We start from the raw sequence: 14,825 nt of genomic DNA, 5'->3' as shown, positions 1-14,825 counted from the left end.
TTCAGTGCAGGACATGAGGACAATAAGCAGCCACATAACCAAAGTGCTGGGTGACAGATACGCATTGTTCTCTCGGAAATGACATAGTCAGGCTGCTGGACGCAGACAGAAAGCTTTCCTGCTAAGTAAAGTGTGAACAAGGCCTCATACTCAGAGGAAACACACGTAGCTGTCAGTTCTACAGCGGTAACACCGCACTGATGCATTGTGGGATATCAGAGCAAATTAAGTGAAAATGTGGGAATAATCTGAATGAATCACACCGACAGCTACGTTCTTAAACAGTCACTACAAAATAAATGAGTGTTTTAATGTACAACAGACTAGTGTTGATGGTGATGTTACTACAATACATGGCAGAAATATATGAAATGATTAATCACTAATTTCATCCAGGAAAGAGTCTGGAAAAAACTATGTGCTGTGGTAAGAGAGGACAGGAGGTCAGAAAAGTCCACAAAATACACACCTGAGGAAAAATCTTCAAAGGTTCGGTGCACAGGAACCTCCCTGTTCCTCAAACAATCTCTAACACAGTATGCTACATGATTAATACTCTACATCTGGTCACACCCCGAACACTCCAGGGATACTATTCCTGATAAATGGTGTGAAGTGTCTCTTTTCTCTCATCCTGGATTCATTATAGTTTCTAGTCTGTGAGTGTGAGTGTGGACTCTCCCTGCAGAAAGCCTGGGTTATCTCATCCCCATGTCACAGAGTGACAGTGTGCCTTTCTCCACCCAAATCCTACACCAGATGGAACGTCACCCCTGAACATATAACCACAAAATACAACAACATGGAAGAAGTGCTGCAAAGAGATCCATCTTTTAATGGTTACCACCACAAGATGGGTAACAAAAAAACAACACTCACAAATTAAGACAGTCACACAAGAAAGCAGGGGAAAGGATCCACACAGAACAGTCACATCCTCTAAAGACAGGTACCAGCCCAAAGCACAATTAAAAGTACAATATCTTCATTGTCCTCTTCAATTGTATTCAAAAATATACTTTCGTATTTTTAGAACCCAAAAAAAAACAACAGTATCAGGAAGAAAGCAAGGCAAAAATAAAGGTTTTCTTAATATGAGGCAGTTTAAATGATATTTAATTCACAACATCCAATTTCATTCAGTCATTCAGCAGCTCTGGACTCTGCTGCCACCTGGTGGTGAACAGTGGGACACCTGATTACAAACGGCACTGCTTTGTCAAATTATTGATATTTAACAACTAAAGGTAAATCAAACATAAATCAAATGTCCACATATTAGAGTAAAAGATAACTGGATTGTATCCGTTCACTGCAGCATTAAATAAACAGAGTCATCATTGAATGTATGAACTAAACCCATTTCTACTGTGGCAGGTCAAAGTGGCTTCTATGAAAGGACAGTAAAAAAGCAAAAAGCTGAAACACTGTAGTGTTAAAATGGACCACTTAACTCTTGCACGAAACACCCATAGAGTACATTTCCATTAGAAAAATAAAACTGCCTGCTTTGGAGCACATTTAAAGGCAACTCTGCCTTTTTTAAGAACAATCCAAACAAACACTCAAGATGGGAGTTCAAAAACGTTCATGTTCATTCCTTCAGCAGAACACACATTCATTGAGCTTAACTTTTGGTTCACGTGTAGTTTCCCGTTTCAGAAAACATGACAGGCACTCGTCACAGTAACACATGAAACACTGCAACCGTCAGCGCAGCAGTCAGTGGATACAGTCACGAGATGCAGACAGAGAAAAGGTCCAAGAGAGGCCGGAACCATGCATAGCCATGTGTTAGGAAAAAAAACTGCAGAAACCCGCAAGTCCGGCAGAAAAAGAGGGAACTACAAACTGAACGCTTCTTGAAGACAATTGTTGTTGTGAAATGCAGAGAGATGTTTTTAGGAGAAATTTCTGTCTGAACCATGTGGATGCTCTCTTCTATCCAAAATTAGCTTCTTTTAAATATAGTTTTTTATGAATTCTCTTGCACATAAATAGCATCATTATTGCTCATTAGAAAAACAAAATCAACTCAAGTATATCTCACACATACTGGCATTGAAATCTACAATGTGGCACTTTATTGGCCGTAACAAAGCTAAAGCGATGGCAAAAACAAATGTTGCTTCTGAGCTTAACTTTTGAAAACAAGCACTTAAAAGCTTTGTCGTTGTTAAAATTAACTCTAAGTAAGAAAACTCCCCAGGAACAAATGGAACTCAAATTAACAAGAAGAAACGAATCAATGACTTAAATTATACACATACTTGGGAGACAATGGGCTCAAATAAAACAAATTACATTTGTTTAGTGTATATTTACAATTTCACATAATCTGTGTTTTACAGATTAGCTTCATTTATTTGAAATGGGTCATTCATCCGCGCCATTTGTCTGAGATGTCAGAATGTGATCACCAGTCACTTCACCAGCACACTCGTCTACCCCTGGATCCTGAGAGAGAGACAAGAGTCAGAGGATTCAAGCTCATGCTTCAAAATAACAATGACATTCATTTTATTGCTGTCTGAAATTCACCCTGAAAACTTAGGCACCATTATAGTACCATTCATTATATAAATGATTAATCCAGCACTGAACTGGCTGGTACAGCTCACACATGGCAAACCAATTGAGCTGTAAGTGGCCAGGTTCCAGTGATAAGTTGAAATTGTATACAGTGTGTGGATTGTGTTTCACTTAGGTTACATCAGTCAAGCATACAGACGATGATTATTTTAAAATAAGCCTGAGATGCTGTTTTACTATAAGAATGTTTATTCACATAATTATTGTACTTTTTTGAATTGTTGACAAAAATGTGATTACTCTGGTGACCCTTGACGGCCAAAGTGTAAGGTTGTTTTTTTGTTGAAATTGTTATCAAACATGGATCTGCACCTGTTTCAGCACTGCCAGCAGCCCTTTGACAGTGGCCATCAAGGAGTTGGCTGACTTGCTCATCTGATCGTGATAGATGGTGTTCTGCTCCTCCACGGTCTTCAGAGACTGCTCGGTTTGACTGAGAATGCTTTTTACTTCCTCCAGCTCCCTGGACAGCACTTTGTTGGCCTGTTCCAGCTGAGCTTTAACCTTTGCATCTTCATCTAGAAACGACACAAAGTCACAGTGAAGGTTGGTCAATGAGGTACCACTAGAGTTGCTTTTACTTTATGAAGAGCCAGTCAAAAAAACCTTACAATTTACAGTTTATGTCTGCCACACACAGCATGCGGCAGCTGGAAGCAATGTGCCAGTCCACGTTTCATCAGAAATCACATGACAGACTGCTGAATAAAGCGAGACTGAGACTCTATGTAGCAAAGCTCAAATTGAGTCAGATCACTGTCCTGAAGGACTACTGACACAGAGTGTAGCTTGCAACTCATAAATAAGACCACATGTGCTCTACAGTACAATCCAAGCCATACCCATTTTGGCATCCTGCACCATGAGCTTCTGCTCTATCTCCTCTCTTGCTTTCTCACTCTTCTCCAGTTTCTGCATCATGCTGCCAACGTCGACCATGGCCCCGTTATACACGATCAGATTACCAGACTCAGTGGTCTCTGTCTGAGCACGAGTTTTGGGAGCAGGAAGTAGTCCTCGGTTGCCTTGACAGAAACACAGGGATGTTCATAAGATAAGGTTTTAACTTCATTGCACATTTGAAAGGTTCTGCTGAAATGACTATTAAAAAACAAGAGGAGCTGCTCACCTATGAGGTTTTCTATTAGGACTTCATTATAGGAAGGAATGGGATCGTCTTTTCCTTTGTCTGTCAGTTTTCTGTAGTAACAATACTCTCTGACCACTGGTTTATTCAAGAGCTTCTTTATCTGAAGACAGATGGGCAAAGATTTTATTGCAACCGTACACACCATTAGGAAAAAAAAAACAACTTGTGAGACAGATCCACAAACATACCATGACTGTGATCAGGTTTGTGTGTGTGTGCGTTCACCTGAGCACGAGAAAGATGCAGTCCAAGTGTGTACAGGATCTCCTCCAGATCTCTCTCAAGCAAATAGCCACAGTGGCTCTGGTCAAAGTAGACAAACGCCATCAGCAGCTCCCTGTTGTGTGTGACCATCTGAGTCTTCTCCTGGTGTAACAACAACATGTCAACAAACACAACTACACTATTAATACAATAACAACAGGGCTACAACAATAAATAACTGACCTTATCTTTAGACGACCTCTCCTTGGATGACTTGCGGTCATCCTTGCGGTCTTTCCTGTCTCTGTCATTGGAGTCGTCGTCATCTTTGTCTAAGAAACAGAAATATTTAGATTTTATCCCATGTACTTAAATAAATCTCAACATTTTCCCAACTTTAGGTCTCAGAAACTGTGGAATGTTATCCATCACATGCTCAGCGTGGTGCATGGTTTCTCATCACTGACCACATTATACTGTGGGTCAAAAAGTATAATCATACCATCTTCCTCATCATCATCTGCATCTTCAGCCTCCATAGGGTCATACTCGTCATTAGCAGTACTGCCATCATCTTCATTTTCCTCCTCATCTCTAGACTCTTCCTTTTTCAGCGACTTCTCTTCGTACTGGGCAAAAACACAAGTTGCAATATTACAACACACCTTATTTTTACATAAATAATACACTGAATAAAACAGACAGGTTTGAAATACATGCCTTTCTCTTTTCCTCGTCATCGTCTTTAGTCTTCTTGGCAGCTGGTTCTTCATTTTCTTCTTCTTTCTCCTTCTTTACTTCACGCTTTTCAACCTCTTTCTTTTCTGCCTCTATTTTGGCCTTCTTCTCCTTCTTCTCATCCTTGGCAGGAAGAGCAGCAAAAGCTTTATATATGCGGTGGCCAAAATCTCTCTGCAGCATCTCATTAAACAGCTCAGCAAACAGGGAAACCTGCAAAAAAGAGGTCCAGGATAGACACATGTGTCAGACAGCACTGTACTAAATGTGTAGTGGAGATTTGTGTTTGAACCATACAATGTTCCCACCTCGAAGGAGTGCTCCTTGTTGTCTTCCAGTCTGTAATCCAGCAGCACACTCAGAGACATAACACTACAATCAAATTTGCCATTCTTGGCTGCCCAGTTGGGGTGTACAATGACGGTCGGCTCGTCAGGGAGGATGTAGCGCCTTTCTCTCCGTTGACGCTCCAGCTCCTCTTGCCTCTTCCTTTCTTCCTCCTACCGAAAAATATTTTTAATACCAATAATGCTATAAAAACTGAGTTGTTAGCTGTAATTAAGAAGTGCCAAGTTTTACCTCTCTGTCGTCCTCGATGCGAGCTGGCTCCTCTTCCTCTGGAACTTTGCTCTCTTGTTTCTCAGGCTCCTTGGACTCCTCCACCTGCTCTTCCACCTTCAGCTGCTTGGTAAGGCGAGCAATTAGCTGTGACTTTAACCCCTTAGAGCTTAGAGAGCGACAATCCAGCTCCTTGCGCAGGTCATTTACCTAAAAGGAAGAAAAAATAATTTATTGTTTAATCTTTTCTTCATCTGCTACTAATTTTGAGCCCTTTTTTCTTGAACCCCACCTTCATTGATTTCGGGTCAAGTTTAGCCCAGTGAGTGGGAGTACTAACATCCTTCGACTCGTCGTCATCCTTCTCCTCTTCCTCCTTTACAGGAAATCATTAAAATAGAGACAGGCAGAGGGAGAGAGAGAAGTGGGATAGGAAACGGTCAGCACACCACTTGTGGCCTTAGTGAGCTTAAAGTTGATCCGTGCAAGAAGCAACGTCTCATCTGCCTTTCATTGTCTGGTCCTAGTGAGCTCTCGACTGTGTTTTAGTCCACTGCTACTGAAGCATACACAGGGAAGCTCTCTAGCTCTTATAAAAAAACAACAGAAATGCCCCCCAGCTGCCAATCAATCAATCTGTGGAACACAAAAAAGGTAAAAATCAATGAGAGGTGTGTCCAAAAGGTGTGTAGGTACATCAGGTGAACTGAAGCTGGTCTCCAAACGGAGTGAGGATAGGGAGGCCCTACCATGCTCTACGACTGGGGTATTCCCCTTAATAGGTTGTATACACCTACGTCAGATAGGAGCCTTGTGTCCAAACAACTGCCCTGGAAAAACCAAATTCTACATATTGTCCAAATGATAATCCAACAACAAGAACAGACAAAAAGCAGGATTGGGGGAGGTTCTGTTTTCAAAGTCAGATGACATTAAATTGATGTGAAAATCATAAAATACACATTTCTACAAACAAAACATTATTTGTACGCAAGTGACTCCACAGATTCCAGCAACAAGAACTCTGGGTTCCAGTGTATAAAATGGACCACTGGTTAAAATTGAGATCAAACTCATTGGTGAGCATCCAAATTGAAAGCAGGTGCTTTTTAAAGCAATGCAAAAAAAAAATCAAAGCATTAACTTGAATAATTACACCAGATTGGCACCCAATTGTGAGGCATTTTGTGAAACTGGAAGCTGTTTTACCATTTGCGACCTTGCCTACAGAACACAACCTAGTCTCACTGCTTCCACTGTATGTGTCTGCTGGATGTGAGGGAAGGTGGGAGTGCTGATGGAGGAATGGAGGAGCAGAGGAGAAGGGGACAGGTGAAGGAGTAAACAGAAGCAGTCTAGGTGACGTTTGGTGGAACATTAATATGCCTGTGTGCGTATCTGTGTGCGTGAGAGGTGAGATGTGCTTTGTGTCTGATGTGTATCTGGGGTTTGTTTTTGTAATTCCTGTGCCTTCCTGTGAGAAGCGGAAATGAGAAGAGAGGGATTAGCGGTTCAGTGCCTGTTCTCCATCCGCCTCCTTTCGCTCGGCCGACAGCTTCTCAGCCAGCTGCTCCCGTAGACGGCGTGACAGCACCTCCCACTCTGAGCGGGTAGGAAGACAATGCCAAACATCCGGAAGAAACAAAACCACTGTCTCCACATGAGCAGGGACTGTCCGCCCCTTGTGTGTCTCCTCCGGCCGATGATAGCGAATCTCTGCAAAACGATACCTGTCGCAAAGGAAGAGGGTGCATTGGAAAGAAACATTCTGGTCAGGGCAAAGTATAAAAGGCAAGCCTTGCTAGGACAAGCCTCCTACAGCTACTCCCTCCCATCAGATCACTGAATGATTGTACACATCATTGCAGTGACCTTTCTCCCAACACACAGAATAGACAAATGGACCCAGTCTGCAACTCTCCAACTCTCCAACTGTTGTCACAGGTTACGGCAGCCATTTTGAGAAAGTTGACAGACAACCACAAAAAAAATAAATAAATCAACACTCCCAAATTCATCCTCATTATAGCGTCAGCCAATTATGGATGAGTGCTCTGCGTTTAACCTAGGATACACTTAACGCACTACGTTAGGGTTGTGCGAGGAGAGACAGAATCAACAGGACAGTGAAAGCCAGTTAAATATGTAAGATATTTAACAAGAGAGAGTAGAAAAATAATAAAATAAACAAAGTAATGGCAGTGTCTTCTGGTCCAGGCTACTGCTTCCAGCCACCAAGTCCATGCGTTTGGGTTTTTCATCACAATGAAATGCATGTATATGAACAGAGTGTGACAGAAAGAGAGCGCCAAGACTACAACACACAAAAGGCCAAAAAGAACATTGCACAACACAACAAACAATAATAGTAAATAATAGATTGCAAATTAACAACACAATAATCATTAATATAAAGAGGAACAAAAATGTCACCCCAACACGTCGAAGAGAGATTTAGTATAAAATGCAACATAATATAGGTACTCAATTTGGAAATTTAGTAAAAGTATTAGATGGATCTAAAAAAAAAAAAAAAAAAAACATTGATGAGAATAGCAGTGCTTACCACTGAGTGCACAGACTAAGGTCTATGCCTGTGAGTGCCTTGCAACAGCGTATGGCTGTCTTAATAAGGACTGATGGATCCTTCTCTGGGTCAGCTCCATCCAGAGAGGGAGACCAGTGACCACCAATGGCCATGGCCTCGTCTTTACCTCTCATGCCCACCAAAAACTGAAGGAGAAAGACAGACAGGCACAAAGGAGAGCCACAGAGAGCAGGTTAGATGGAAATGGGAGATGATAATATGGATAAAGGTGTGTGGAGAATAGAGGAAAAAGAAAAAGATACAGAAAGGTTCAGCAGCATGTTAAATTTCATAAAAACATCCACAACCAACACAGAGGGTTCATTTTCACAATGGAATAGCACCAGTAAAAAGTACCTCCAAGCTGTGAGTACTCAGCAATGGAATTGGATCTTAACATCAGTCAGCTACTGTGCACTGTAAAAGCATAAAAGGGGTTAGACATACCTTAATGAGTCTAGCGGGATGTTGGAAGGAGTCTCTGACATCCTGTGGGTCCTCTGCTAAAGCACAGGACTTGTGATAGAGCTCCTCTATACTGGGGTTAGCCAGCAGCATCACCTGAAACACATGAAAATACCAATCTTAAAACCATGGTAACTGTAAATATCTTCACATCAACTGACATCGTAGGGATTTGAACTTTGACATAAAGCATCCAAGTAAAAATGTTTCAAAGCCTGGATAATAGTAACCATAGCTCAAGAACGTTCATAAAGCAATGCATTTTGTGTCTGACATTCAAACCTTAGCACTGTAGGTGTGGTTGGCATCAGGAGGGTCCAGAACAGCTGTGTTCTTGACTAGAGGATCCACTTCTTTGTGCAAAATGTGGAAGTTACAGGCGTTACTAAACTGAAAGGGTCGTGTCATAGGAAAGGCATCCACCCAGGTGAAGACAGCATCAAAAAAATCACTGGGAATGTAGAGGCTTTGGTAGCGCCTTCTCAGCTCCATCATGTCACAACTAGTTCTAGAAAACACAGTGAACACAGGACATACTGTTGAGTATTACCCTAGAATGTTTACACTGCTCCATTATGATCCGTGTCTACAGTAAATGCACAGAAAAGAATGAAAATATTATATTTACCCATCTAAGCTAAACTTGGAAAACTGGACTGTGTAGCGAGGAACCACCCTGCGAGGCCGTCTCGGTGAACGATCACGTCTTGGTGAGCGATCTCTGGAGCGTTTGCGTGTGGGTGAGCGCTCTCTTGATCGCCTGCGCTCACGGTCTCTATCTCTACTAAAAATATAAATTAAAAAAATCTTGTTTAAAAAATGTCCTCAAAGTAATAAGAAGATGCATTTATGGGAAAAGAGAGACACAGAGCAGCTCAATGCACACTCTTAATGTAAGCACCTGCGTTCTTCTTTTGTCCTAAGGATGAGCTCAGGGCCTCGATCATTGCGAGTGGGGAACCGAGGTGGAGGCTCGATACGCCGAACAGGCTGCGGCTGTGGCATCATTCTTACTGGAGGCTGAAGCAGACCGCCAGGAAACACTTCTAGACAGAAAATAATGCAAAGCACCTGCTTGTTAAAAAGATCACATGGCCTCTATTTCAAGTTCTACGTTGTGCCAGAACAGCTGCATAAATACTACCTGTGGTAAGTATCTTACCTTTGGGTGGAGGCTGTGGTAGGAGAGGCTGTGGAGGGTTTTGGAGAAGAGGAGCCAGAGAAGCAGCAGACAGCTGGGCCTGCAAAAGTGATGGAGGGGGAGCCTGGGCTGGAACACTGAAGGTGGTTGGGGGAGGTAGTGACTGAAGCATGGTGGGAGCTGCCTTCATCATGTTAGGAGGTTGAGGCTGGCTCTAGACAAAGGTGTACACAGAAAAGAACAACACAGAAAGGTGAGTAAATGCTTAAATGCAGACCCAAAAACAATTATTACCATGCTAATAGCTGCACAACCAATAAGCCTGGACAAAAACTTGGTCAGCGGCTGCTTGAATGAAAGAAGTTTGGAGAAGGTCTGAATGTCTGCTTGAATGAAAGAAGTGTAGAAATCTCATCAGAGGAGCCCTGACAGGTTATCCTTAAAGAAAAACTGATCGTCACTTGAGCCGAGTCTGCCTTGTAATAATCCAGGTTTTCACCTGTTCTGAGAAAAAAATGTTTTTGTTCTAACTTTAAGTAGAAAAAAACCCCCAGAATAATTAGTTTCAGACACATTCTGAAAGGATATAAGTAGCTACGTATTTCACAATGTAGCGTCTGTACTAATTTATTGGAAACGCCTTCTTTACAATACACAATTATTTTTGGGCAGAAGTTAAACCAGTGATGTTTGGTGACCCCATTAACATCAACCCACAGCCAGTGGTTACAAGAATGTATGACCATTTTAGGTCTAATTTTAGATCAAAGTACCTGTATTTTACCTTTTACTCATGGTTGCTTTCAGGTCTTTTTAAAATACTTCTTCATTTTTAAGCAATATTTTATTTCCTTTTCTATTTAGCATTTTAGCAGTGGTATGAAGACTGTTGTCAGAACAGTCACAAAGCATTACCAGTTCAGATCTGGATTTTTCTCAAAGGAAATATGACTGACACAATATTACATTTAGAGATACACACTATTCAGCTATAAAAACCATTATTAAAACTGCACATGTGTAACTGAGTGGTAAAGCACTGAATCAATAAGCAAGATACTGCTTTGTGGTTCAATCCAAATACATTAACAAGAAAATATTTTGTATAAGAAAATCCAGTAAAATCTAATCAGTATCTTTAACCAGTAATTTCAGAATCTTATATTATTTGAGCTCAATTAATTTCATGGTAGAATTACTGAAAATGTGTTAAAACATTAATTTTATCTGGCTCAAATCTTTTCTGCAGTAACATTTTTTGACTTGGAATTCTAAAGCAATTTGTTTTATACATATAACAAAATACGAGTCTTGTGGAAGAACTATATTCATACCGATATAAAGAAATAGTCTGTCTGTAAAAGGAATGAAAATAAGAAAATCTATAGTCGTAACCCACTACAAAAATATGAATATATCCATGTGGCAGCAACAGCAAAACTAAAAGAACAAGCAAAACTGCAGTTAAGAAAAGATGGAGTTGTGGTTGTAGTTAACCATGAAGAGGTTAACCAAGGAATTCAGGAGGCAAAGAAACACATCTAATAAAGAAACTGAATAGGGAGAAATAAGAAAAGAAGTGTGTGATTTAGAGCTAGGGGGTTACATTTTGTCTGTTGTCCGTAGAGTGCATGTCTGAGTAGCGCAGCTGCATCCCTGGTTCACTGTAAAGGTTGCCGAGCTGTGGGGAAGCTTGAGGTAAAGGCTGAGGCTGCTGCTGATGCTAGGAGGGATTGAAAACACAACAGTAAATAAAAAACAAGGAGGCACAAATACAAGATCAAATTTAAAAGCGAAAATGTAAACAGGTAAATAACTCAGGACTCCCTTCAGTGTGGGTAAAAAAATAAACCTGTGGATACCCACTTTGAGCTATATAAATAAATATGCTGTTATTTCACCACATAACTTCTGTGCCAGAGGACAGTCTGCAAAGTTTACTCAGACAAGTCAATGAAGAAAAATGAACCGGAGCAAACAGACAAGCACAGAAAAAAATCTGACTAGACAAGATACAAATAATACATCCTGTGTTTTACCTACCAGACTGAAGCCATTATTACATCTTTGTTCAAATTTTGACCTACTTCAATCAGCTTTATTCAAACTAACATGATGATATTAATATATGGTAACTATGGAAGACACTTTGTAAATTAACACCATGGATGAATGTAGTAAAACACTGACGCTGAATTGATTGTGATTAGAAGAATATCTAACAACAACAACAAAGAGCCAACAGTAATGTCGATACTAATACACACATAAATCCCCAAATCATATTACTGTGCTCAAAATAATCAAAGGCACCATCTGAATGTTCTCACCGACTGATTTGCTAGCTGAGGTAAGGTCTGGATGCGCTGGGCATTCCACTTGAACGGCATATTAGGGTTGTACACAGCTTCCACTAGGACTCTGTCACCCACCTGGGGAGTTTTTCCCTTCACAGCACTGTCAAAAAAAGCATTCAGAGAACCAGAAAAATAGGGTGAAACTACTTTTGTAGTGTACACAACAAACTTGCACAAGAGTTGTTGCCCCCTCACCTCAACTGAAAGAACACATCTTCATCTACAAAGCCAAAAGTGTCATGTAGTTTGCTGACGACACCAGTGAAGACTCGCTGCTTCTGTGGCTGTGTCTGTTGTTGGTGGCTTGAACGTGGCGTTGGGTACGACACAGTAATCTGCGCTGTCTGCTGGGGGTTAGACAGACTCAGGCTGGTGGGCAAAGCCACAGGGGGCTGAAGGTCAGGATAGAAAAAAACAATCAGGGAAAAATACAACAAGACTGCAATGGGAAATTTGACGCCACAAAAAACATTTATGCCACATGCTTTGGCCTGGTTTGGTTACAGAAACATCTGGACTTTCCATTTAAAAGGCATAAAAACATACAACAGATGTAGGTGTGTGTGTCTGGTTTGTAGGAGTGTTATTTTTGCACATTACCTGAGATATCAGTGCCTGCTGAGGCTGTGGAAGCTTCAAAGTAAGAATAGAGACAAATACAATATTTATATTTATATATTTATCATTATATTTATATAATTTTGTTGTCTTGATACATGTGTCTTCAATAATATTCTACTGCCGATGGATGTGTGTGTCTATTAATAGACTCTCTTATTTAAGGTTACCTTACACAGCTTCCACACAGACAAGGAAAGAAATGCTTTGCTCTTACTAAACATTCATAACTGAATTATGACAAACATGTAAAATTATAAAGATTCAAACAAGACAGTCCACACAGTAATCCTGTTTTCTATTTTATATAAATACAGGAAAAGGTCTTATGAGTCACCTGATGAGGTACATTGTACAGTTGCTGTTGAGGGGGTTGTTGGGGTGGCTGTTGCTGCTGTTGTTGCTGCTGCTGATACTGCTGGAGTGCTGTATTGATTTGAGACTATTGACATTTCAGAGGACATGGTAGAAATAATATATGATTAGAAGACTGTAACATGTAACCAGAGCAACATGCATAGATTGCTGACTTGGCTTAGGACTACTTGAATGAAACTGACCTGCTGTAGTGCTGCAGCAGCAGCTGCTGCTGCTTGCTGTTGCAGAGCAGCAGTTTGCTGAGACAGCTGATAGTTTGCAGCAGCAGACTGGTTGCTGAGAGAAGCTGCAGCCAAGGCTGACTGCTGGGAGTAAACCGAGGGAGATGCTCCCAGGAGAGATGGCTGCTGTACTCCAAGAGCTGCAAAGCCAAAACAAAAATCACATTTTAGCAAATGTAGACAATGCACTGAGTGAAGATCGTTGGAAGAGATTAGGATATCAAAGTTTCTGGTGTGGCAAGTGTAAGACTCAGAGAGGTAAAAGAGTACAATGAGTCTTATTGATCATCGTCTGAAAAAGACAATGACACAACCTAGCCCTTCTGCTTAACTATACTCACAGTGGAGGCTGTTGAGGTCAAGAGACTGTCCTGTGTGGCCTGGTTGGGACACTGCTGTGGCAGCAAACTGAGTCGCCCACGGTGGATTCTTCTGTCCCCCAAATTGGGCCATGACTCATTTAGGTTCAGGGCACTCTCTGCTCGCCAGGGCAATGCTGTCACTGGAACATAAACAAATCAAAAATTAAACACACTAGAAAGAATCTTAAGAAGCCAAATTTCCCCTCTGGGATAAATAAAGGAATTCTGATTCTGATACACTGCCTGTAACTCATGCTATTTCCTTGCAACGCAGGTTTCACAGAAATACTTGTGTATCTTAACAAAGCCCAAAGGGCAATCTGATGTGCAAACAGTGGTGGACAGACATCAACCAATTTTAAAAGACTAGAGGAATAGAATAGAACACAATAGAACAGAAACACTGTAATGATACAGTGGCAAAAAATGACAAGGGAACAGCGAGGATTAAAATATCGTTTAAACCGTATCGAGAAAACCAGGACACCATATGTGAAAATGACAACTCAAGCGCTAGTACCGCAGGACTGTTTACACTGAATACACAAATACAACACTTAGCTTACTGTACTGATGTTTAAGTACAATTAAAAGCCTTCATGCCAACACGAGGAGGTGTCAAAAACAACTGGAGAAGTAGTACTTCGGGGGAAAATAACAGCTCATACGTACGGACTCAATTTATCCTTGTTATCTATCAGTAACTGCTGACACAGCAACCTCGACGGGCACAGTGGCAGTCTGGCTAACGTTAGCCACTTGACTGACAGTATGCTAGCGTAAGCAGTTAGCTAGCTCGCTAACATTTAACATTTGTCCCGCATGCTAATGCTATTGCTGTTGTGGTCAAAACCAGCTGACCCAAGCTCTGTTCTGTAACTTTATTAAGCTCTTGTAACAGTACTGACAAAACATATTTTGCAGTTATATTAAAACGTATCGTTGCTGCAGTAACGCCGATATAGCTTTATATACACCGCTAACACTTTAGCATTTTAAGTCGCTAGCTTTGTTGCTAGATTAGCCTCGTGCTAGTTTTGTTATCGAGAATGAGGCCCGAATGAACGCTCGCTGGCTTTGGCAGTTAGCAGTCAATGACCGATGTTTTAAAAAGAACAAAACAAAAATCACCTGTAGCCCTGCGGTGGCACCTTTCTTGCATGCAATAATAACTGCATTTAAATTTGCATTATATATTAATTACTGTAGCAGCAAGGTTTTGATTAAGACATCGTCAACAGTGCTTACCTCTGTCCCCCCCTGCACCGGCCGAATGTGGACAAGAACTACGCCTGCGCAGTAGGGAACGCTGATCCTTGCTCCGGAATGGGCCAGCGTTCATATGGAGTGGTTCATGCCTTTAGAGAATGGAATCAGGAACGGTTTAGTTCCACAGAGGGCTATCATTTACTTTCATGTATTTACTGATAGAACTCCTGTTACATTAGTCAATG

The 14,825-nt window shown here is 41.1% G+C and overlaps 1 protein-coding gene across 2 annotated transcripts; it reads right to left on the bottom strand.

Annotated features, from left to right (window-relative positions):
• Positions 1-815: 815 nt before the first annotated feature.
• Positions 816-14,662, bottom strand: ccar1 (cell division cycle and apoptosis regulator 1). Of its 2 annotated transcripts, none has more exons than XM_028423246.1 (26): positions 14,620-14,662; positions 13,351-13,511; positions 12,971-13,149; positions 12,748-12,852; positions 12,393-12,425; positions 11,988-12,184; positions 11,766-11,892; positions 11,042-11,158; positions 9,457-9,649; positions 9,196-9,340; positions 8,923-9,078; positions 8,577-8,802; positions 8,277-8,390; positions 7,809-7,975; positions 6,762-6,972; positions 5,535-5,618; positions 5,264-5,452; positions 4,993-5,184; positions 4,667-4,897; positions 4,449-4,575; positions 4,190-4,278; positions 3,968-4,108; positions 3,722-3,842; positions 3,435-3,617; positions 2,905-3,110; positions 816-2,457 (listed from the first exon to the last, which is right to left on the bottom strand). In XM_028423246.1, exons 2-26 carry the CDS (start codon positions 13,460-13,462, stop codon positions 2,377-2,379), a joined length of 3,726 nt encoding a protein of 1,241 aa, XP_028279047.1. In that variant the 5' UTR covers positions 13,463-13,511; positions 14,620-14,662; the 3' UTR covers positions 816-2,376. The 2 variants fall into 2 exon arrangements, with proteins under 2 accessions (XP_028279047.1, XP_028279048.1); XM_028423247.1 differs by having other exon boundaries at positions 8,923-9,075.
• Between the last annotated feature and the right edge of the window lie 163 nt (positions 14,663-14,825).

This window comes from Parambassis ranga, chromosome 15, assembly GCF_900634625.1.
Source record: "Parambassis ranga chromosome 15, fParRan2.1, whole genome shotgun sequence".
Taxonomy (NCBI): Eukaryota; Metazoa; Chordata; class Actinopteri; family Ambassidae; genus Parambassis; species Parambassis ranga.
Note: the sequence above shows the minus strand (reverse complement) of the source record. Positions and strands in the feature narration are given on the sequence as shown.

Bases quoted from the DNA above. Each gene is read 5' to 3' on its own strand.
- ccar1 (XM_028423246.1), bottom strand. From the start codon at position 13,462: ATGGCCCAATTTGGGGGACAGAAGAATCCACCGTGGGCGACTCAGTTT. The intron at 9,341-9,456 runs GTAAGATACTTA...TTTTCTGTCTAG, and splicing joins ACCACAGCCTCCACCCAAAG to AAGTGTTTCCTGGCGGTCTG. The intron at 2,458-2,904 runs GTGCAGATCCAT...TCTCTCTCTCAG, and splicing joins TGCTGGCAGTGCTGAAACAG to GATCCAGGGGTAGACGAGTG.